Source organism: Podarcis pityusensis (genome assembly GCF_964106645.2).
Source record: "Podarcis pityusensis genome assembly, chromosome: 7".
Classification (NCBI taxonomy): domain Eukaryota; kingdom Metazoa; phylum Chordata; class Lepidosauria; order Squamata; family Lacertidae; genus Podarcis; species Podarcis pityusensis.
Window position 1 is genome coordinate 50,925,658 of NC_138031.1, and position 21,938 is coordinate 50,947,595.

The following is a 21,938-nucleotide window of genomic DNA, read 5'->3' on the forward strand; positions in this document are numbered from 1 at the left end:
GAAAATGGTAATGGTGAGAGCTGATTAATTTATAGAATAGGCTTGAGGGCCTTGAGTGTTTTTTTACTTTTCCCTTTTAACTCCAGTTTTGTTATTGTACTGCTCTCCCCCATCCTTACTAAATATGGCTTTTGAAATGTAAATCGTATCATGTTCAGAGATGCATATTGACATCTTCAGCACTGCTTCTCTTTGCATTTCAAAGAGTTGTGTGGTCACATTTTGCATTTCAGCAAAATTGCAGTATTTTCCGTCTAAGGATCTACTTTTATGTGGGCAATCACTCCCTACTAAATGGGGTGTTTGCGTGTGCACAGACGCACATGGTCTTATTCCCTCAATGTTGTGAATATTGCTGTAAGTCATCAGGAAACATCTTTTTCCTTTTTAATTTCTCAGCTTGCCTGAGGGGGAGGTGAAGCTCAAAGAGAACACAGAAGACAAATGAAGACCACATCTGGCTGAATCCTAAGGAAAGTAAGCAAGCAAACCCAGTGATGTTTTCTGAGCAGAGGACTAGAACTAAAGTTTGAAAGAGAATTAAAAAAACAACAATGTGTGGAATGACTGCTTTCGTTTACATGGACACAGTGGCCAAAATTCTCTGGCAAGACGGTTGAGGCATGTGATCTGTACTTACCATTTGAATTTGACGCACATCCTTTTTACTGAAGGGCTCAAGGGACCTGGGAACAGGTGGGAATTGGATGATGCCAAATGCCAGCTTGCGGGGAAGAAATGGACACTGACAAGCAAAGATGGAAGTGACTTGATAGCTTCAACTCTGGAAGCTGTCTCTGGAAAGGACAGGTTAAGACTGGAATCACAAACTTTTCTGGGAGAGCAGTATGCAGGAAGCTGGCTTTCAGGCCACAAATGCTTTCACAGGTAAGGATCCCCCCCTGTAATATCAAGACAAATTATGTTTTCCTCAAAAGCAAATGTATTTGTGTTTAGATAGAGCCACTGACATGTGTGAAAAATGAGGAAACTTAAGAAAAGGCCTGCTAATCTTTTCATCCTGATCATTTTGCAGCATAGTGATTCAGGATTTATCTGTCAGATCCTTCAGAAATGGCTGTGCAGGCACATGCAGAAGGGGGCAAGATGTACAATCATTTATGCTATGAGACCACTGTCCTCAGAGTCCTTAAAACTATGAATTTACATGCTGTTGGTGGAGTTTAAGTAATGGTTCTTGTGATACATTTTCTACTTGAGCATAATACTGAACTATGCATCAGATATGATGGGTGCATGCATTAATTTTTTAATTTACCTGGTGTGCATGGTGTGCAGGTCCAGATTTATATCCAGCTAGAATAAATATATTCTTAGAATACTTAATCTATGTGGGCTGCGCAGAGAGAATGGGATGGAGAACTTCTACTATGGTCAGTCCAGCCATTTTTCACACAAGACATGGAAGAAGGTAGGAACTTGCATCCAGAATGTCCCTTGGAGAACTTCCCAACCCCAAAATCTCGAAAACTCATGCGTTTTTTTTGTTTGTTTTTGTTTTGAAGGCTTGAAGACTACAATCCATATGTTTATACTATAGTAATCTATACTACACAAATCAATGTGACTCCTGTGGTATAAGTGGATTGTGGAATGTGTGCCTTATTGAAGAGGCACCCAAACATTGTCTGTCAAAGCTTGCAGTCTTTGCTTTATTTTGGTTGGCTAGAAAACCCTGGGAAATTATGAGCAAAAGCATGCGGTGACCCTCTGGACGCCAACAGAGGCCACTTGGAAAAACACCGCAATTATACAATGTAACTTGTAGGCTCAGACAAAAATTCTTCATATGTGGGTGAACTTGGCAGATGGGTTTCACTTCTTTAGATGCTCAGTTTTTTAAATCAGTAGGAGAAGCTGAATGTGGTTTGCTTCTCTGTTTGTTTGGTTCAGGGCTTTTTGGGAACCCTACAATAAAAGGAAATGAATACCATCCAGGGTTACATTCTTTTCTTCACAGTGGTGAAATCCTAGTAGACCCAACTGTAGTCTTTCAAAAGAAACCAGAGATTCATTGCTCTAACAAATGAAGAACAAATAGAAACTGGTTTTGAAATTCATCTAGAATTCCGTTATTTTTTTTGGTTTTAATAAAAAAAAATAATCCCAACAACTTTAGGACCATAGCAACACAAATAAGTATTAGGTATCTAATCTGTCTTGGTAAAAGATGCCAGCATTTTAAAGAATGTCCATTAAGCATATCTCACTTGTATAGACCCTTTAAAAATATTCTCTACCTTGTGGACAATGTGACACAAGTGTGCTTCAGAGTCCCCACAAAACAATTATGTTGCATTGTCTAGGATTGCTAGCTTTTTGTTCCTGTATGCCCTTTTCGGTGCCTGCTAAAAACATTCTTCTTTAGACAAGCCTACCTGGATGTTTACAAAGTTTAGGTTATTTTAATCTGTTTTAGTATTTTAGCTTTTGCATGTTTGAAAGTATGGTTGTGAATTCTTCTTGATTTTGTTGTTTTATCTGCTTTGAGGCTACACACACACACACACACACACACACACACACACAATCAAGGGGTATATGTATAAATTTCATGAAACAAACAGATAAATAATGGCAGCTTGATTTGCAGACACTGCAGGTGATACTGATTGTGCTCTTATGTCTGTTACTTCCCCCTGATATTTTTCAGTTAGGGTAGACTTATCTTTGAGACTTCACCCTTGCTTTGGAGATATCTCTCCCTTCCAAGGTGTGCATGGCTGTTCGTGCCTGCCCTTGTGTATGTTCAAAAATAGAGTCCTATACTTCTAGTATTGTAAGTCTTGAAAGGGAATAAGAAAAGGAAAAGCCACTTGACTGTAGTTCAGGGATAACCAATGTGGTGCTGTCCATATGTTGGACTCCATTAGCCCCAGCCAGCACGGCTAGTGGCGGTGATGGGAGATATAGTCCAATAATAGCTGGAATGCGGACACCATATTGGTTATCCACGCTGTAGGCTACAAGGATGTTCAGTGATGGAGAAGGCTAGGGGCTTTGTGGTTGCCGCAAGTGCAAATGTTTTGCTATATATTGGGGCTTGCAAATGTTATCTCTTGTAGCGAAGGCAGTGCTGGGCCAGGAGACAGAATAAAGAAGTATTTCAAGATGAGATACTTTCCCCCTTTTACAGGGGTTTTAGAGCCTTCATCATTGTTTTGACTCAACTGTAATTGCGCCACCAGTGCTGAGTCTACAGTCTGTCAGGGCTTGGCACCTTGAAATGTGAATTCTAGAAGTTTTAGCGGGCTACTCTCCTTACGGAGCATCCTGCCTCCTAAATAGAAGGCCTGATAGTTGGTAACATTCCAACCGGTTGTGAGCAAATAGTGTGATCATTTAAGGCTGTCTGCTCCTGGTATCTTTGACAAGCCTGTAGGCTTTCTCTTCCTGATGTGAGTTGCAGAGATGACAATTCAGCTGTCAGCTCTTCTACCAATCACTGAACAAAATAATGTGAGAAGTCCCACTTGCCTACCACATTGCTGTCATTTTCGCCTCCTTACAAATGATCCTTTGACATGATGTCAGTTGCGTGGTTAATTCCTTAACCTGCTTAAAATCCCCCAATATAATATAGTATGTTAAAGTGATTTTCATGGGTAACCAACAGTATAACAATTGCACCAATTAGCATCTGTGGTGCAATTAATTCCAAGAGCACTGGCTACAGAATTTAGAGTTTGGGACATCCCCAGATTTAGTTCTGGTGTCATGCAGGCACTGGGATGGGTAATTTAGAATTAGGGGCAGCCCCAGTTTTCTGACTTGACCAGAAAATGAATAAACACAGTTGTAAGTAAACACACACCAGAATTGGGCTGTAAAATATATGGATCTCATTCTTAAATGCCTTCCACAGTACAAGAAATTTAAGTTAACACTTGATGGTCAAGCAATTGATTATGGTCATTTATTTGTTTGTATTTCTGATTTCATGTTAATTTTAAAAAGCTTTAAGAAGTTATCTCATGGTTCAACATTACCTTTGATTATTGTAGGTACTTGCATTTGAGATGAACAGGGCAAGACCCCAAACTGAACTTTATCTATTAAAACCCTTGGCATTGAATTCATGATAGCCTTTTTAGTTTATTTTTCTTTGTATCTGGTGAAATATTAACTGGGTGTATTGGATTTTAAAGTTGTTTTATTTTACACACAATAAAACAACTTTAAAATACAATACATATAGAATCTGTTAATAAAACAATTTAAAAATTTTAGATAGGCCTTTTGAGAGACTGTATTCCACAGCTACAGAGCCACAACTGGAAAGGCTCTGCTCCTGACATAAAATAATTTTAGCCCCCATAAAGATACTCTTTGGAGTAGAGCCTCATCAGTAGACCTTAAAACCCTGGGGACTCGTGGAGAAAGTATTTCTCAATGGACTAGGAACTGAACTTGTGACTTCCAGCATGCAGAGCAAACATTCTGTTGTGATTTATGGAGTGCAAACGTGAAACAAACCTCAATCAAATTCTGTCCTTGGTTTCAAAAACAGGTGCCTTAGAACAATAGCTTCTGGAGGTGGCTATAAGAATGATCCAGCTTAAAAGGAAGGCTGTTTTGTAGATACAGAATGCATTGAATTCTTTTGCTTTGGATTTGCTACATAGGCTGAGACAAAGGGTGATAATTTCTTTGTCTTATCCCAGTTTCTGAAGGGGTTCAGCATCTATGAATCCAAATGGCTAGGGTTAAGGTTTTTGAAAAAGGTTTTTAAAGTTCTTGGGGTTAGGAACAGTTAGCCAAATGCAACGCTAGTGGCTTCACAAGATTTCCTATGCAAGATGACCAGGGCCTCAGCAGAAAATTGTTCCAAAAACCTATATTCAGTCCTGGAATGTAGCAGTCAAGGATAGTGTCTGCAAGTGTGTTCAAATGACCTTTTTAATGCTACTGAGCAGCCACAGCACCATATTTTGTAATAATATGGCAAGTCCACTGAAAGAGAAAGCATAACATCCCAGTCTGCCTTACACTCTCACATTGTACTTACTTGAAAGTAAGCTCCATTGAAATCAGTAGGGCAATTCTGAGTAAATATGCATGGGATCAGACTGGAAGTGACTGTGAAAATATCACCTCGCTCAGCAGGGAGGGGGGATGTGTCTGAGCCTACTCTAATATTATTACAACAGGTAATAGTTTGCTTGAATAAATCAGAGATGGCAAAAATAATTGGCAGAGCATGGATTTATGTGAACAGATGGTATACAGGAAAGAACAGAGAAACTCCAGGGAAGTGTGAGCTGTCCACTGAGTCTTTCATTCTGTTCCTGCTCTGACTTTATTTCCTAATGCTGTGTTGTCTAATTTTGGAATATTTTGATTATTATTTTTTGAGGGAAGGAAGACGGCCAGCTTTCTGACTGCTTTGACATTTGTGTTCTCCCTTAAGCTACTCCCATTTGATTTAAGGGCGCAGTCAGAAAGGGAGCTTTGTGGGGTAAATAAGGAATTCAGCTTTTTTAATTTTTTTAAAGATGAGCACAGTCACAAAGAATGTATCTTTGGAACAAACATCTGTGCACAATCAGTGCTTCTGAGAGCTTCATTGGTGAAACAGTTTCGTACAATGACAGTTGAATGTAGATAGCTTGTATATAGGTTGTGGGCTATGAGAGAAGGGGCTATGTAAACAGGGCAAGTTTAGTGGCTCAGAAAAGCATGAAATGCTTGTTTGGGATATGAGTGATTCAGAAATTGTATGTTTATCCTGGAGGCTTAGACTATACAAACCAGTAATTTATACTGGCGGAAGATGAATATGGAGCCCGGCTGTGTATTCAATCAGTTCCTGATTTAAATGGAAAAAATGGAAATTGCAGATGACGCACTATTTCCCCTCCCCTCCTCCTGAGTCTTATTATACTTGATCTGTTTATCTTGAAAGAAATGCTCTGTGTACACTGTTACAAATATTGCCCCTCAGTTCTTCCAGGCAAGACATTGGACAGATGTGAGACCTGCCAGTAAAGTGAGAAAATGGTTGGCTCAGCGAAAATTCACTGTGGCTTATTTTAAAGCAGGGGTGGGGAATCTGTGACCATCCAGATGTTGTTGGAATACAGCTCACTTTTATTAATTTTTTTTTTAACCATTGGCCATGCTGGCTGGGGTTGATGGAAGCTGGGAGTCCAACAACATCGAGGGTCACAGGTTCGCCATTTCTGTTTTAAGGAATCTGTTCTGCTCGTAAAGGAATGCATATTTTCTTTCTCGTTGGAGAAATGCAGTTTGCTTGCCAGAATAATTCTGCGGTGAAAGAAACTGCTTAATGTGTTTCACATGGCATTGGAGAGAAGATACAGCAGACTGTAACACATGTAGCAAATGTGGTTTGAAAAGGTAGCACGGACGAACATTTTGTAATTGGGGGAGTTAAAAAAACACCACCTTTTCAAAGCCGCTGAGTGCTTCTCAGAGAATTTGGCTCTTAGGACTATTGGGTTAAAATGCAATCCATTTTATGTGTTGTGGCAATGTGCTGGGTAGCCTCCTTTATTCTGATGACTAGCTGGAAAGACTGATGTTATGATAAATGTTCTGATAAATGATTGTCTGGCTATACACATGACTCTTGTTCACAGCTGAAATGGGACCATAGCAAACTTGGACAAAGGGCAAATTATGGCAACCCAATACATATCCGAGGTCAGAAAGGAATCTTTAGCCTGCTCAGATTAGCTAAAGATCCTTAGGGTTTTGTTTTGTTTGGTTTCTGGCTTGTTTTTCTTACCTGAGTCATCTGGAGAGATTTGCCGGGCAGGCATCTGCTTGTAGTACACTGTTGTCTGGATGTTCTGGGTTAATAAATATGTGTGTGTTGATAGGTGCTGTTTTGCGATATGGTTGCCAGCTAAAATTTCGAAAGTGTGGAATGTTTGTTACACAGGCACGCACAGTTGCGATGATACTTGTGAAATTTAAACGCTACTAACAGGGCTCCCCCCCCCATCCAGAGCTCAGCTCCAGAGCACCTCTCAGGTGGGCGGCATTGCCATTCTAAGAGAACAAGGGAGAAGTTCATGGTGAGCTCTGCCACCTCTTTCTAGAAAAATAGTACTGGCTACTAGTCTTTTCTTCCTCTGGCAGTATATATCTGATAATTCCAGGATAGTCTAATATCACAGGGTTGTGAATTTCAAATCTGGTCAATTTCAGTCCTGGGGCTCTAGATCTACAAATGAAAGGATCTGATTATCGATATATTTTAAATTAGTGTGTGTGTGCACGGGCAAATACTTCCCTCCCGTTTTGTTCCACCTCCCACTTTTTATGTCAAGTTTTAAGTGGGTCTGCTACCATCATGTGCCATTAGAGGTATGTGTGAAACATCTTGTTACTTATCTTTGTCAGCCACCCTGGGAGTCTTTTTTGGCTTTACAGCAGGGTAAATATGCTTTAAATACATAAATAAGCAAAGAGGTATGATCTCCTGAGACTTGTTTTCTGGTCCCAAGCATGTAGACTTAAACTAACCAAATTTAATCTTGCCACCAGAAGTCCCAGTGGATCTGTTCTTTCATTAGATATAGAAACCTTGGGAGGCTGACAGTCAGCAACCCGACAATTTTAGATAGAACATGCCAGACCTTGACAATGTCTTTTAAGTTGGATGCTGTTATTTCATACTGCAAAACCCTAATCACAATTTATCTCACTTTGACTGATAAATTTGATCTTGACTCATTGCATGATACAGATTTTCATAATAAACCTTCCCATTTCTTATTCCCCTCTGAAAAAGAAGCAGATCATTTTCACAAATAATTCCTGATGTACTGTGACTTATGCAAGACTATCAACTTTATATATTTTCATTGGGCCTGTAATAAAGAGTGATATAGCAGCAATTGAGATATAAATTAAAAGTAAATGCAGTCTCTTAAGTATCATCAAATGATATGTAGCAGATAAAAATTCTTTTTTTTACACTTAGTAACTGTGGAACACTGTCTAGAAATACAGGCTAGTGCTAAAATAACATTCTTCTATCAAATTTCATATTTAGATCACTTTGTTGGAATGTAAAAGCATCATTTGGTGATAATTATGGAGTAATTAAAATAAATTGTCTTCTCTGGTTTAAAAACTCTCTTGTTCAGAACTACTACAGCACACACCATCCATAGTTTAAACTTTCAGGCTGTAGTCCTGAACACAGTAGAAACTAATCTCCATTGCAAATAGTGGGAATTACTTCCTAGTAGTTCCATATATTACAACTGGGCAGGGTCACAAAACATGCCATCAGATTGTGCTGCCAGTTCCTGTCTTCGTCTTATAGATACTGCAAGATAATAAAATAAACGGATCTTTGCAGCCTTTGACTTGTGCATATTTGCTGAAAAGTGCTCACATGGCTTCAGAATATTCCAGCACTTGAACCGCTTATGAAATAAGAGGGCATGAAAAACTGAATCTGGAGCTATATAACTTTGTTTTGTTCATGCCAAGTATGTTCAAGGGAGTCACTAAAATCTTTAGATGTTTTATTAAAGGTAAAGTACAGAAAACGATAAATGGGACAAAGTGGTTTAACCCTCTAATTTTGACCCACTTACTATCCCTTTATTTTCTTTTGCTGCATAAAATTCCAGAGCTCTAGAAACCCCACATAGCATACAGGCATGGATTACTGTCACAACAGTGTGTGTAACTGAAACAAGGAATGGACTCACAACAGAAGAGATCACTACCGTGATCTGCTCTGGGTGTTAAGAGGAGGGATCATTTTGACCTGAGAAGCCCACTTTCTATACAACGGTTCCACAAAAGCTCTTAACTCCAAATTTAAATTTGTCCTCTGATTACTGGATCTGACAAGTAGCAAATGCTGAGTAATTTGAAAGTTATTGAAGAACCCCCATTCTGTTTTTAAGTTCACACCTGTGTTGCAAGAGAAATACGTCAAGATGCATCAGTGTGGTTCATGTAGCAAGCTTTGTGCTTTTTTTGTGCATGTTTTGTGCAGGGAGTTTATCAACTCCACTACGCAGTCTGGAATTCTCAACAGCACTTGGGTGGGCAGGAAAGGGTAGCATATGGGGCAAATCTCATGAAAAATAAGCTTAAAGCTGGTTCCATTTTCTGGCCTGTATTCAATGTTCAGTGAGTATTTCAAAACTGTATTGGCAGTTTGGAGAGATTGTCATCTTTATTCAAAGGTCTGACTGAGTCACCTTTATTGAAATTTTGAAATATGTGTGTTTTTTAAAAAAAATAATTGGTTAACAGATCGATTAGCCACTTAGAAGCCAGACAGTTAATTGATTCAAATCTTTAATTGGTTGACAGCTCTAGAAATTAGAAACATGCTGTTGGGAAAGAGAGGGAGAAAGCACTGAATGCAAAATGTGTTGTAAATGTCAGCAATACTTTGAAACATTTATAAAAGTTAAAGTCTGCAAAGGTGATTATAAATTTCATTGCGGAACAGCGTTACGTTAACGCCTCCTTGGCACATAGAAATATGCCATTGTGGATCAGTGTGTGAGGCAAAGCAGCCAGTGCATTTTGTGTGTCTGGTTTGTGATGGTGTCGGATTGATCATCACATTGACCCAGTATTTAGCAACCCATTCTAACTCTGCTTGCTGTGTTGGCCTAGTTGCTTGAGATACCAAGAAAAGATTTTGTTAGTTTGAAAAAGATCAGGAAGGTAAATAAGGGGAAGTTATGTAACAACTTCATGGCAGTCTCAGTATAGAAGAGGAAGGTCCCTGAAAAAAGTAATATCCCCCTAAAAAACGCAATACGTATTTATATGTTTACCCTTTTCCAATACATGATTACATTTTCCAGTATATACTTGAGCTGCTGGAAAATTGGAATCACTACAGTCTTATCATCATCATTATCATAATCCATTTATTAATACCCTGCCTTTTTTCTTGACAGGGACTCAAGGTGGCTTACAGATAAAAATAAGAACAGCTAAAAACATAGACAAAAGCAATAATTAAAAGCAATTAAACATTGATAGAATTAAAACTATCTATTAAAATTCCAAATCCACACAGCCCTTTTGTTAAAAGCAGCTAGTTCCCCAAAGCCTGCTGGAACGAGAAAGTCTTTTACCTGTCAGTAGAAGGACCACAAGGAGGGAGCCAGTCTAACTGCTCTAGGGGGGAATTTTCAAATTCTGGAAGCAATCACCAAGAAGGCCGTCTCTCATGATCAGTCTTACGATCTGTTGTATCCATTTATTTTTAGTTCACATATTGCTACTTTTCTCCGTATGAATGTGAGGCTGTGCAAACCAGATATGTTTGCATAGGCAATTACGTTGGTGTTGGTAACGCTACCAAACTTGTGAACCTAACGTATTGGTAAGTTAGTACATGCACTTTCATTATGTCTGCAATCTCCTGTGAAGGTTTGCATGGGTGAAATAGGCTGTCCATACCAGCCATTACAGCAAGCACATTTTGTGTACCACCAGGCAGAACTGCAACCATAATGTTACTGAATTCAGGAAGTTCATGGTTTAAGCTCTGTTGAGCACTGAGATGTGAAATGTGTGTGAGAGAAGCCACCCCTACTCAGCATCTCTGAACAGACTGTCCACATGTGCTACTGTAAGCCTGTTCTGAACTTGCTGTTGGTGTTTTGATTATTGGCCTCATGTATTTCATCTGAGCAGAGTCACAAACAGAACAGAGGCAGACTCAGAGTTATCGTTCATTCAGTTTAATAATTCCAATGAGAGGAAAGTATATCTTGACGTGTAGCAATTTAGGGAACGGTTTAGAAGAGTGGGGACAAATGAGCTATCTGCAGGATAAAATAATGGATGCCAAATGTCAGTTGTGGCACTACTATACCATTTGCTGGTTGATAACAAACAGCATTATTATTTTGCTATACTCAAGGACTGGCTTATTGTGGGACCCGGGAGATTCTTCATTGCCACTTTTTGATCAGTGATGCTGAAATTCTAAGAGATTTCCCTTATGGCTGCTCTGCATCTGCTCATGATCAACAGCTGGAGGTGCTGGAAGTAGTTAAATTCACATGATTAGAGCACAAAAATTGACGTTAACAGGTGTGTGATTATTTGGCATACCCTGAAATTGTTTTGGCTCAAAACACATATATGAACACCCAGCTTTTGTCATGCAACATTGTTTCAGTCTAGAAGCTGACACTTAGGGTTAAACTAATTTTGTGTGCTAGAGTGACTGGGGTGATTAATTTCTCACCGTGATAGTAAAATAATTATAGCATGTTAAATATGTTCATTCCATTATAGGACATGAGATGGTTTATGGCTTCTCTTTTTTTCCAGATATTAAGCAGATATTTAGAAGTTAAGATTGCATGTACATTTTAAGCACATCTACACCGAAGAATCCTGGGAACTGTAATTTAAGGGTGCTGGGAATTGTAGCTCTGTGAGAGTTAAACTATAGTTCCCAGGATTCTTTTTTTTGGGGGGGGTCTTTAAAAGTATGTTGTGTACACAGCCTAAATTTCCCTTAATTTCTTTTGCTGATATTGAAGATACAAACTTTTGTCTAATGATCTCATGCACTGTGTACCAGCTGTTTCCATAAAATATCTTCATTGTGAAGGGATACAGTCCAGTCTCATGCCTCTATTTATATCTGTTTTTAAAGGAGTAACTGAAGATGCAAACTTTCTTCCTATAACTTTTTTATTCTGGACTGTTACTTCCTTTTTAGTGATCAATTGGTTGGGGGCTATGAATTTGACTTCCTTCTAGATTTCTTTCCCCCTAGATTTCGAGGGAAGGATTATAGACCGGACTGCAGTCCTCACGTACCTAGGAGTGCATGTCTACTTCTGACGGCACTGTCCAAAAAGAAGTGAAGTTAATTTCAGCTCATGGCACAAAATTATATAATTGTACTGTTTCACTGACTGCATAGTCACATTTATCCAAAGACCCTTACTTTCTCTAATAGACAGACTGACTTTCATAAGCTATTTCTTATTTTTCAGAACTTTTTATGTGCTCCTCAGGGACATTGTGGTTTTGTGAAGATCACACTGCCAAGTTACTGGTTTTCTGAACATGTTGTAGCTGCCCAAACTGTTTACCATATGTGGGGATGTGTTTTCTGAGTACAGTCCATTGCTACTTCATTATTTTTCAAATTGTGTACTTTGTGATAAAGTTCCTCCTCTGTGTGTGTGTGTGTGTGTGTGTGTGTGTGTGTCTATCTATCTATCTATCTATCTATCTATCTGTTAAACTTCTAGTTCCCATCTGTACTACCCTGCTATTTTGATGAGTATGTAGAGGCCAGAAGAGCAACATATTATTTTATTCATTGCTTCTTCCTGGCTACTGTTTTTGGCTGTTAGGTAAGAAACCTGGAGAATAAGGTCTACCTTTAAATTTTCACACAACAGCCTTTAAATTTTCACACAACAGCATGTGACAAATGAGGTGAAGCAATACTAGACCATTGGTAAGAAGTGATCAGGGGAGATAGGTGTTACTGGTGAGCTTTGTGAGCTGGCTGTGGAAACAGATGGTAGCTGGAGCTGGGACATTGCAGGCATTGCTCAGTGATTGGCATGCAGAGGCGCAGCTGGGGGGGCTGGGGGCACTGGGCGCCAACAGCGGAGGGCAGCACTTACTGTGGGACCTACATTGTGCCCGAGCCACGCGTCTCTCCTGGGAATGACTTGGTGGCTCAGGCACCTGCAGGCTCCATGCTACCCGAAAGGGCAGTGTGGGGCTTGTGTCTGCCCGCTGTCTCTCCCTCAGCCGCCCTACAGCTGATGGGGAGGTGGTGGCGAGGCTCCATGTAGCGTGCCTTGCCCCAGCTCACCCCGCCCACATGGACAGCTCACAACTATGGAATTTGCACCCACAGGAGGCAGTGATGGCCACCAACTCGGATGCCTGTAAAAAAAGGATTAGACAGATTAATGGAACTAAAGGCTATCAGTGGCTACAAACCTTCATGGCTATGCACTGACTCCATGGTTGGAGGCAGCAATGCTTCCAAATACCGCTTACTGGAAAGTATAGGGAGGGACGCGGGTGGCGCTGTGGGTTAAACCACAGAGCCTAGGACTTGCCGATCAGAAGGTTGGCGGTTCAAATCCCCGTGATGGGGTGAGCTCCCGTTGCTTGGTCCCTGCTCCTGCCAACCTAGCAGTTCGAAAGCACATCAAAGTGCAAGTAGATAAATAGGTATCGCTCCGGCGGGAAGGTAAACGGTGTTTCCGTGTGCTGCTCTGGTTTGCCAGAAGCGGCTTAGTCATGCTGGCCACATGACCCGGAAGCTGTACGCCGGCTCCCTTGGCCAATAAAGCGAGATGAGCGCCACAACCTCAGAGTCGGTCACGACTGGACCTAATGGTCAGGGGTCCCTTTACCTTTAGACGTCTGGCTGGTGACTGTGATGCTGGGCTAGATGGGCCACTGTCCTGATCCTGCAGGCTCTTCTTATGGTCTTAGTCCTTAGCAGACTCCTGACCACTATCTCACACCAGATCCCCAGAAAGAGATGCTCGCACCCCACTAGGTGAATTCAGTTTAAACAGTGGTTTTCAGCTCACTTTCTCTCTGTGTCCATGTCTTGATTTTCTGTTTTCCTCCTTCTACTGCTTCCAGTCCTTTTTCCAGTCCCCCTTTCCTGGGAGAGGGGAAGATATGTCATCTTTCCTGGGCTCTGATGGGTTTCTCCTTCCAAACCATTTCCTAACAATTAGTGTCTATAGACATTTCCCTGGACATCCTGAACCATGAATAAGTAATTTGCATGTCAGAGGGTATGGCCAGGTCAGTATTCATGCCGTTTTGAAACAAACTAAAGCCTTATCCACACCTACCTTTCCTCCGCTCTTTCCAGGCACAGTCCATGCTTTAAAGCTTCTCCCCTCTTGACCTCTTAGTGTTTCCCCAGTCAGTTTCATTTTCTTTCTCACAAAGAAGTGTGCTTGTTTTGGGGGACAGGGAGGTTGCAGGTTTTAACTTTTTGGGGAACAAAAAAACAAGGGGGGAGAGCTACTTAGATGGTTGATCCCTGACCTGGCTTGACATGCCTTTTTAATGGTGCAGTCCAACCCAGGGATGTGAGAACCTTCCCTGAATCCCCGCAATTAATCTAGTTGTTTAGAGTACCCACCAAACTGATGCACACTTAGTATATGATACTATTTATATCGTCAGCCAAGAATTTCAAGGCTGTTAAATACTGATGTCTATCAATACCCTACCCCTACCCCCCCATAGCTGACCTTATTAAAAAACAAACAAACAAACAAACAAACAAACAAACAAACAAAAACAGGCAGCATTTACCTGTAAATTAAAGTGCCTTATGTGGAACTTGATGATAAAACAATGGTGCTGCTGTTTGTATTATGAAGCCTAGTGCAAAGGAAAGTCTGAAAGCACTAACCGTAATGTAATGGGATGGGATTGTATACGGGTGAGTAGACACAGCATGTGTTAAATAAGCATTGAAAATAATGATGGCATTACATTTCACAGTTCAGCATTTAATGATTACCGCCCCATCAAGGTATATATGTATCAAATTCTTTGGCCACAGTTTCTTTGGTACTTATCCAAAAACCTACTTACTATATGTATTTATTACGTTTTTTAAAAGAGAGGGTTTCTTTAAGAACAATTTGTTTCGAAGCTGCAGCTTACACAGAATGCAATGGCTTGCTTTCTAATGAAGCTACCCTATCGGCTGAACATTGCCTTCTGGGCACTCTTTAAGGTGCCATTTTTTAATCCAAAAAATGCTCTATGCTGCAGTTCTGCAGACATTTAGGCTACCTAAATCTCATGGAAGCCAATAGGTTTTAGAGAACCTACCTCTACCCTCACTTTTATTAAACTCTCTTCTCGTGAAGGATCACCAGAGCCGGAGCATTTTTCCAAAGTTGGTGCAAAGTTGTTTTATTCAGTCTGTCATTGACAGCCAGAATCTCCCCTTGGCAGGAAAGGTCACACCGCTGAAAAGCTGGAGTTCCTGCAGGCACCTCTCTTTATTTGGTGTAGAGGGGGAAATTTATAAAAGTTGGGATTAGATGGCAATGAAATGCACGCAGTATGGTAAGTAGCAATTCAATTGGGACACAAATGTGTGCAAACTAAGCACAGTGCCCATTCACACCAGCAGTAATAATCAGTTTAATATCTGATGAAATTGTTTTGTTGTTTTTGGACTTTGTAGGGATGCAAGCCTAATGATTTTTTTTAAAATCCAACTAATCTTTTAATCCATAGCTGTTAATACTTCCTACCTATAGGGGTTAGGGGCTGCTCTGTAACTGACCAGCTAGGATTGCTGATTGCCACTTGAAAGTAGAAGTGGAATAGCTTTGAAAAGTTATCTATAAAACACAGTCATGCTGGATTATCTTTAAAACTTAGATCACCCTCCCCCCCCCCCTGTCTAGACAAGCTGTGTTACAACTCAATTTATTGAGATCTCTTTGGTATGTCATTAGGCACAATTATGCACCCTGGGTTGGTTCTGATTTCCTTACCAGTTCAAGTTTGAGACAACTGACGTGATTCCTAACAGCCTCTTCAATTTTTGTTAGTCACAGAATGATCCTTGCTATCCTAGCCTGCTCCCTGGATAGTGAGGGAATTGCTTCTGAATTTATCTGGATCAGCAGAACCCAAAGGAAATCTGTTTGATTGCAGAGGCTTCCAGTTATATGATGAGCCCCAGGAAATTGTCACCATTGTGATGGAGTATCTACCTGGTATGGCCCAGAGTCAGATTCCAAGTTCTGGTCGTAGGCTTGGATGGCCTTGGATGACCCAACTTGCCCAGATGCCACAATGTATGAGGAGCTCATCTTGCCACCATCTTACCAGCTTGAGAAGGTTGTGTTCTTAGAGTAATTCTTGGAAAATATGATGAAGGGCGGGTAAGAAATTCAGTGAATAATAGCCATGGCCCGTTCATCACATTTAGTTGGGCTCATAGGCCAAGTGAATGGCGTTGCTTGGTGCTCATGAAGAGGGCTAAACTGGAAACCTCATGTTCTCAGGTTGTTTTCCTAGGCATATTTACCGTAATTTCTATAGTACAAAAAAAGTATGTTGCATGCTTGGTAGCATAATAGCTCTGTTTAGTTGCAAACAGATATGCTTTAATTTGTTATAGCAACAAATTTGTATGTCTACTTGTACAGAATCATGCAGTTGGAAAATTGACTTAAATTTTCCCTTTTTCTTGATGATTTAAATTGCCTTGATTTAAATCACTGCACCCTAACTAGGCTTGATTTCTTTAAACAAATCCTCCCTCCTGTTATTGGAGGGGGGGGAGAGGGAAATTTCAGTCATTAGTACTGAAACACTACTATGAATGGGAAAGGAAGGCTGCACGCCTGTAGTACTTACCTGGGAGTAAGCACCATTGAATTTGATGGGGATTATTTTTGAGTAGACCTGTATATGATTTTAAGAGAATTGTTTGTATGTGTATCTGTTTATAAAGGTTTAAAACAAGGGGGAAGTGTCTCCAAAGATTTATGAAAAAAGCAAATACCCGTAAGTAATTTCAAAGAGCTGAGAGACATTTAAGATAGGGTTTTCATACAATAGTGTATATATGTGGAAGTCAGATGTTCTTCATTTATTAAGAGTATCTGAAACTACTGGTGCATGGAAAAGACTTTGGAATAGGAGAGACTTAGCTCAAAATGTCATTTAGACCAACAGTTTTTTATTATTGTTGACATTTCCTGACCCATGCTGCATATATATTCTAGTTCAAAAGAGACTAATGTGTTAGTATCAGGGGCAGGCAGAATATAGATTGGGATCTACTAAAAGATCTATGAGTGATTTGCAATAGATTGGAAATAATTTTGTACTCTCAATTGTTTAACAATAACAATCAAAATGATTCTCTGCCCCCCACTATCCTTAATTGCATTACTGGCATGAAGAAAGCTGGCAGGGGTAGGGGTGGGGAATATAACTAGGAGTGGATTTTTGAGTAGCAGAACTGTGAGTTCAGTTCTGATGTTCCTTTTTTTAAAAATAATAATAATTTTTTATTAACCGACCAATCACATCAAATCAAACCAAATTACATAAATTCCAAATTATACAGCCGAATTTTAAATTTTTGTTGGGGGTACCCATATTTCAAGTTCAGAAGGGATCCAATCAACTTCTTGCTTCTTACTGCTGTTTTAATGTCCACAAATCTAACCTTATGATGTTCACAGTACTATCCAGTCCTTTCTTATTATTTTTCCACATCTCTTGCTCTTATTTTCATATATTTTTCCTTTCTCTTTGTGACCTCTGATAGTCTCCGCAAGCTGGTTAGAACAGTTTGTAATCCTGCGTGGATATTTTTTTTTTTTATCCAGTAGCCATATCCAGACGTTTTCCATATAACATCACTTCCATACATCAAAACAGTCTTAGCGTCATTAATCTTCACCAATCTGCCTCCTTTCTCAAAACCTCTGAGGAGATTCACTAGGAATGCAGTCTGAAAACAAATCCATTCTTCCTCCCGGCTATAAATCCTTTGGCAAGATGGCGACTCCAAATTAATTGCTGCGCCATTCCCAAAAGCTCTTATTGCTTCTCGGTCTCCATAAAACATACTTTGGTTAAAGTTTATCTCCACACAGACCTTAATCATCCTGCTTGGGTCAGTTCAACCGACGGTTCTAATGAGGAGGGGTTCTTGTAAATCACATAGAAGGAAAGTAAAAAAGGTTCCCCCTCCCCCATTCAGCCCCGTTGTCAACATACCCCGCCTTTGGTGTATCTTCATCATAAAATATTCCTGTTTCTCCAGCCCATCGTCTTCTTTCGCAGAGGTCACTTAAATTAGCAGACTTCACTCCCCTTCTTCACTTGAAATATGTGCATTTGCTTCTTTTGTAATTAATTATTCCAAATTGCTGCAACTAGTGCGCAATCAGAGACAGCTTCCAGGAGAGCCGATGTCCACACAGGGGCATTCTGCCTAGGGCCCTCACCCCCTTCTTTCGAATTAGGGGGTGATTTATGGGCACAGCAGGCAAGGGCAGTGTTCCCCATTTCCTTGGGGCAACAAGGGAGGCTGCCTACTCCCATAACAGCCTCTTAATTACCCTGTGTGGATCGGAGAGATGGTATTGTCGGCCATCTTCCAATGCGCCCCCTAGTGGCCCCCCATACTCTGGTTTCTCTTCAGATCGTATAAATCTTTCGCCTTTTACAGTTCTGATGTTCCTAATACATTTCTGGGCTTGGCATTCCTTAATCCTAAGTGTTTGTGTTTCGTACCTGCCTTCAGTTGGCAGATCTCTGGGTTTTGGTAAAAAACGTAAGTAGCTCTCATAAGCCTGTAGTCTGTTCACCGCTCTTCTGAGTATATGGATTTCAGTGGCATTGTCTGTCTATCTTCCTTCCTTCCTGGCCTTGGGCACAAGTGAGTTTAGCTAAAAAGTAGACTTATTATAAGTGGCTTCATGAAAGAGAGAATGGTGGAGGCATGAATAGTCTGAATGGTACAAGCAAGACTTGTTAAGTTTTCAGCAGAGAGCTGTTGTAGTCTCACCATTTGTGACTGGGTCCAAGCAGTGAACTGTCTTAGTATGGCACTGGGATGGGAGGCCATCTCCCAGCTTCAGTTGTGCATTTGAAACATGGTGGTAGTCATGAAACATTGGTGGTAGAACCAACTGCTAGGGACCCCTGCCCCCAAAGTTGATGGGCATTGCCATTCAGATGGTGTGCATGTGCCACATCATGCAATCGATTATACCCCTCCAATATTTTATTCAGGTTGGCACCCCTAGTGGCAGTAACAACTGACCTAAAGTGGTTGAAAGCTAATAAGATGTGGATTTCAGGGCTATCTATGATTCTCCTGTGCTGAAATCCTTCCATGTATCCCTTATTACACTCTGTAGGATTGCAGGCCTTGAAGTAGTGCATATTATTACTCTTCGGTACATTTAATTAAGGCTTTTGGACCCTTGCAAATGAAAAGCAGGCTCTTTTCCTCATCAGCCTTTATTTAAGAAAACATTCCTTTAATCTGAAATAATGATAGGAAACTGAAAATCTAGAACCAATTGGGCTAAGCTTTTTTTTTTGCCAAGCTAAGGAAGATCTTGAAATGTATTCAGCAGCTTGGCAATACTGACATTTGGGAATTGAGCACATAGGGTGAAACAGTGACTGTTCGACTGTGGCAGTCCTCCAGTTTGTTAATCTCCATCTGGCAGTTGAGAAAGGTGGGCAGAGATATAATTTTATGGGCCTGGATGGATTCGTGCATACTACAGTATCAAAGCTCAGACATTTTGCAGCTTTAAAGCCTTGTTTTAATGAAGGGACAGGAACTAATGATTATTATGTCTTGTCCAAAGCCGGCAGCATTCCAAGCAGACACACAAGCAGACCGCTCTTGCCTGGGATGGATTCAAATAAAGTATACATTATATATAATTTCTAAAACCTCACTTCCCACTGTCCTAGATGCCGAATGTGGTTTAAAAGCAACCAGCTTTGCAAAGAACTTAATTTTTGAATGTACACCCAGTGCACACTTGAAATTAAACAAAGCAATTTCACCAGTTTTCTGCATATTTTAGTAGCAAGTAATCAATATATTAAATACAGTTTGTAGGGGGGCTGTACTGTTCCTGCTCTGCAACTGACACTTTCAAATGTGAAAAGCTTCAAAATATTTTTAAAAAAATAATAATCATGAAATGCAGATTTAGTTATCACGATCCTGGATTTAGCAATCTGTGTTCTTGTTTCTGGGTATGGAAAGGAAAATAGCTCCTTGTGTTTACCAAGCTTCATCTACTGTACAAAGCACTTGGAGTTCCACATATGTGTCAGATTCTGGACTGGGAAAAAATGGAACAGGTGCTTAGTCTATGATTAATCTGCTCTTTTTGGCTGTTTGGTATTATATTAATTCTGTTTGTACTGCTTTGATGCATTTATTGTATCTTGTCTTTGTTATTTTATTGACAACTGCCATGGAATTACAACGTGATGAGGGACACTTTATAAATCCGTTAAATGGATATATGCACATATATAAGTAACCTCTTTTCAAACTCTTCTTTTGATAGCTGCTTTCTGCAGGTTTATTTTAAATACTTACCTTAGGAACCATGCAAGCCTGAAGCCTTGGTTTTTAAAAGAATTCGAGAGAATGGCTCTGATTCAGAGATGCACAAAAAATTGTAGCATCTAATCTGTCCTATTGATTTCAGTAGTTCTAAAACACAACTAACTTCCACTGAATTGGGCTGTTAAAATGAAACACAGAGACTTAAGGCCAATACCCGTGTGTGATGTATGTGATAAGCTGTAATGATCACTTCTGCATCTACTAACTCATGAAAAGCAAGATGGGACTTAACAAAAGAGAAGACTCTGCAGTTCTGATGGGTTGCACACAATCTAACAGTCGTGGATGACAGTTGTAAATTATAATATGGAAAACCTCACTGTGTGAATTGTGAATTGGTACCTGGGCTATAATTCTGTATAATTTCAAAACATAAGTGCCTAACTTGTTTATGCTGCATATTGCCATTTTGTAATTTCTTGTGCAATTTAAATAATCAGTAATTAAGATGGTTATTAAACTGTACTGCAATACAGGACTCCAAAGGTCAAATAGGAAGAAAAAGAATCCTTTACATCATCCCCCACATGTAGAGCTGAATTAATTTAAATAGTTTTTAACCTTGATAGACAATGAAAGAACAAATTAAAAAGTACTCACATCTTCCTTTTTCTTCTGCTGTACTTTTCAGAGTGCAAATTCACCTGCACCAGTGGCAAATGCTTGTATCTTGGCTCACTGGTCTGTAACCAACAAAATGATTGTGGGGATAACAGTGATGAAGAGAACTGTCTGCTTGTAACAGAGCATCCACCTCCAAGTATCTTCAGCTGTAAGTACCTTGCCCCTATGTCTATGGACAGTTATTACATTTGCTTTGAAGTCTGTTCTACTTCTCATGCTATTCTGCAAAAGATTTGAATGAAAGTAGCAAGGTGTTTCCCACCCAACTCCTGTTACTACTTCTATAATTGGGTTAGACTAAAAACATAGCTGCAGTTGTGCCTTGCACTTTGCATTTCTCTCTATAATGCGCTTCCTTAGAGCTTGAGTGTTTCTCACGGCAGCTGCTGTTTTATAAGTCAGCCAGATGTGCGAGAACTGTTCTTCTAAAGGCAGAATTGAGCGGTACTTCATATGGACACTATACTTCTGCCTGTTGCATGGCTGGGAAACATTGCTATCAGCTCTCCAATGATGGAGTCCTCCAGAGTGATCCAGCGTGATCCTGAGGATCCACATGGCAAGTTGCTATATACATGAGCTACAGTGAAGTCTCCTGGCCCAGAGAGAAAATAATATTAGACTGGCCCTTTGTACTGTTTGCTGGGGGGAGATAAAGCTGTTCCTTTTAAAACAGAGAAAGCAATATGTACAGTCTGCCCGTATTGAGACTCATATGTTTTTTGTTCTGTTATATATGTGCTGAAGATGCTTTAAACTGCTTCTAGGTTGAGATAGAATTGGATGGGATGTATAAAAATGGGAAATATTCCAGCTGACAAGGTAACTGGTGTGCATTTGATATCCTTCTTAATGGACTTCCGAATTAAATATTATTTGGCTACATTTCAGAAGGATAATCTTTTTGAATCCAGCTTTTATAACCGAGAAACACATATTTCTTAATAGTGTAGTATGATAGTATGAAACTAGTATTTTTCATGTGATTCAGAGGTATTTGGTTACTATAATGCAGCCATAAAATATGTGCTTTCAGATAGAATATAAATTAGCTGCATTCAGTAGTGGTTTTAAAGGGAAGTCGTGCTTTCAACATGTGTTTTATCCTGTGAATTTTGGGGGGGTTTCTTCATAAATGCATTTATGA

The 21,938-nt window shown here is 40.0% G+C and overlaps 1 protein-coding gene and 1 long non-coding RNA gene across 3 annotated transcripts in view; one reads left to right on the top strand and one right to left on the bottom strand.

Annotated features, from left to right (window-relative positions):
- Window positions 1–728, bottom strand: part of LOC308481698 — a 45,039-nt gene extending 44,311 nt beyond the window's left edge. Inside the window, exon 1 of the long non-coding RNA XR_013988823.1 lies at window positions 641–728. This is a non-coding gene — a long non-coding RNA (uncharacterized lncRNA). The remainder of the gene's footprint in view (window positions 1–640) is intronic.
- LDLRAD4 (low density lipoprotein receptor class A domain containing 4) overlaps window positions 1–21,938 on the top strand; it is a 287,894-nt gene that overhangs the window by 112,086 nt on the left and 153,870 nt on the right. The window contains exons 1-2 of one of the 2 annotated variants that reach the window (XM_081014287.1): window positions 752–888; window positions 20,799–20,939. In XM_081014287.1, coding sequence (XP_080870413.1) covers window positions 849–888; window positions 20,799–20,939 — 181 coding nt within the window. In that variant the 5' untranslated portion in view covers window positions 752–848. Of the gene's footprint in view, window positions 1–751; window positions 889–20,798; window positions 20,940–21,938 lie in introns of those variants that run through there. The other variant, XM_081014289.1, reaches the window with a different exon arrangement.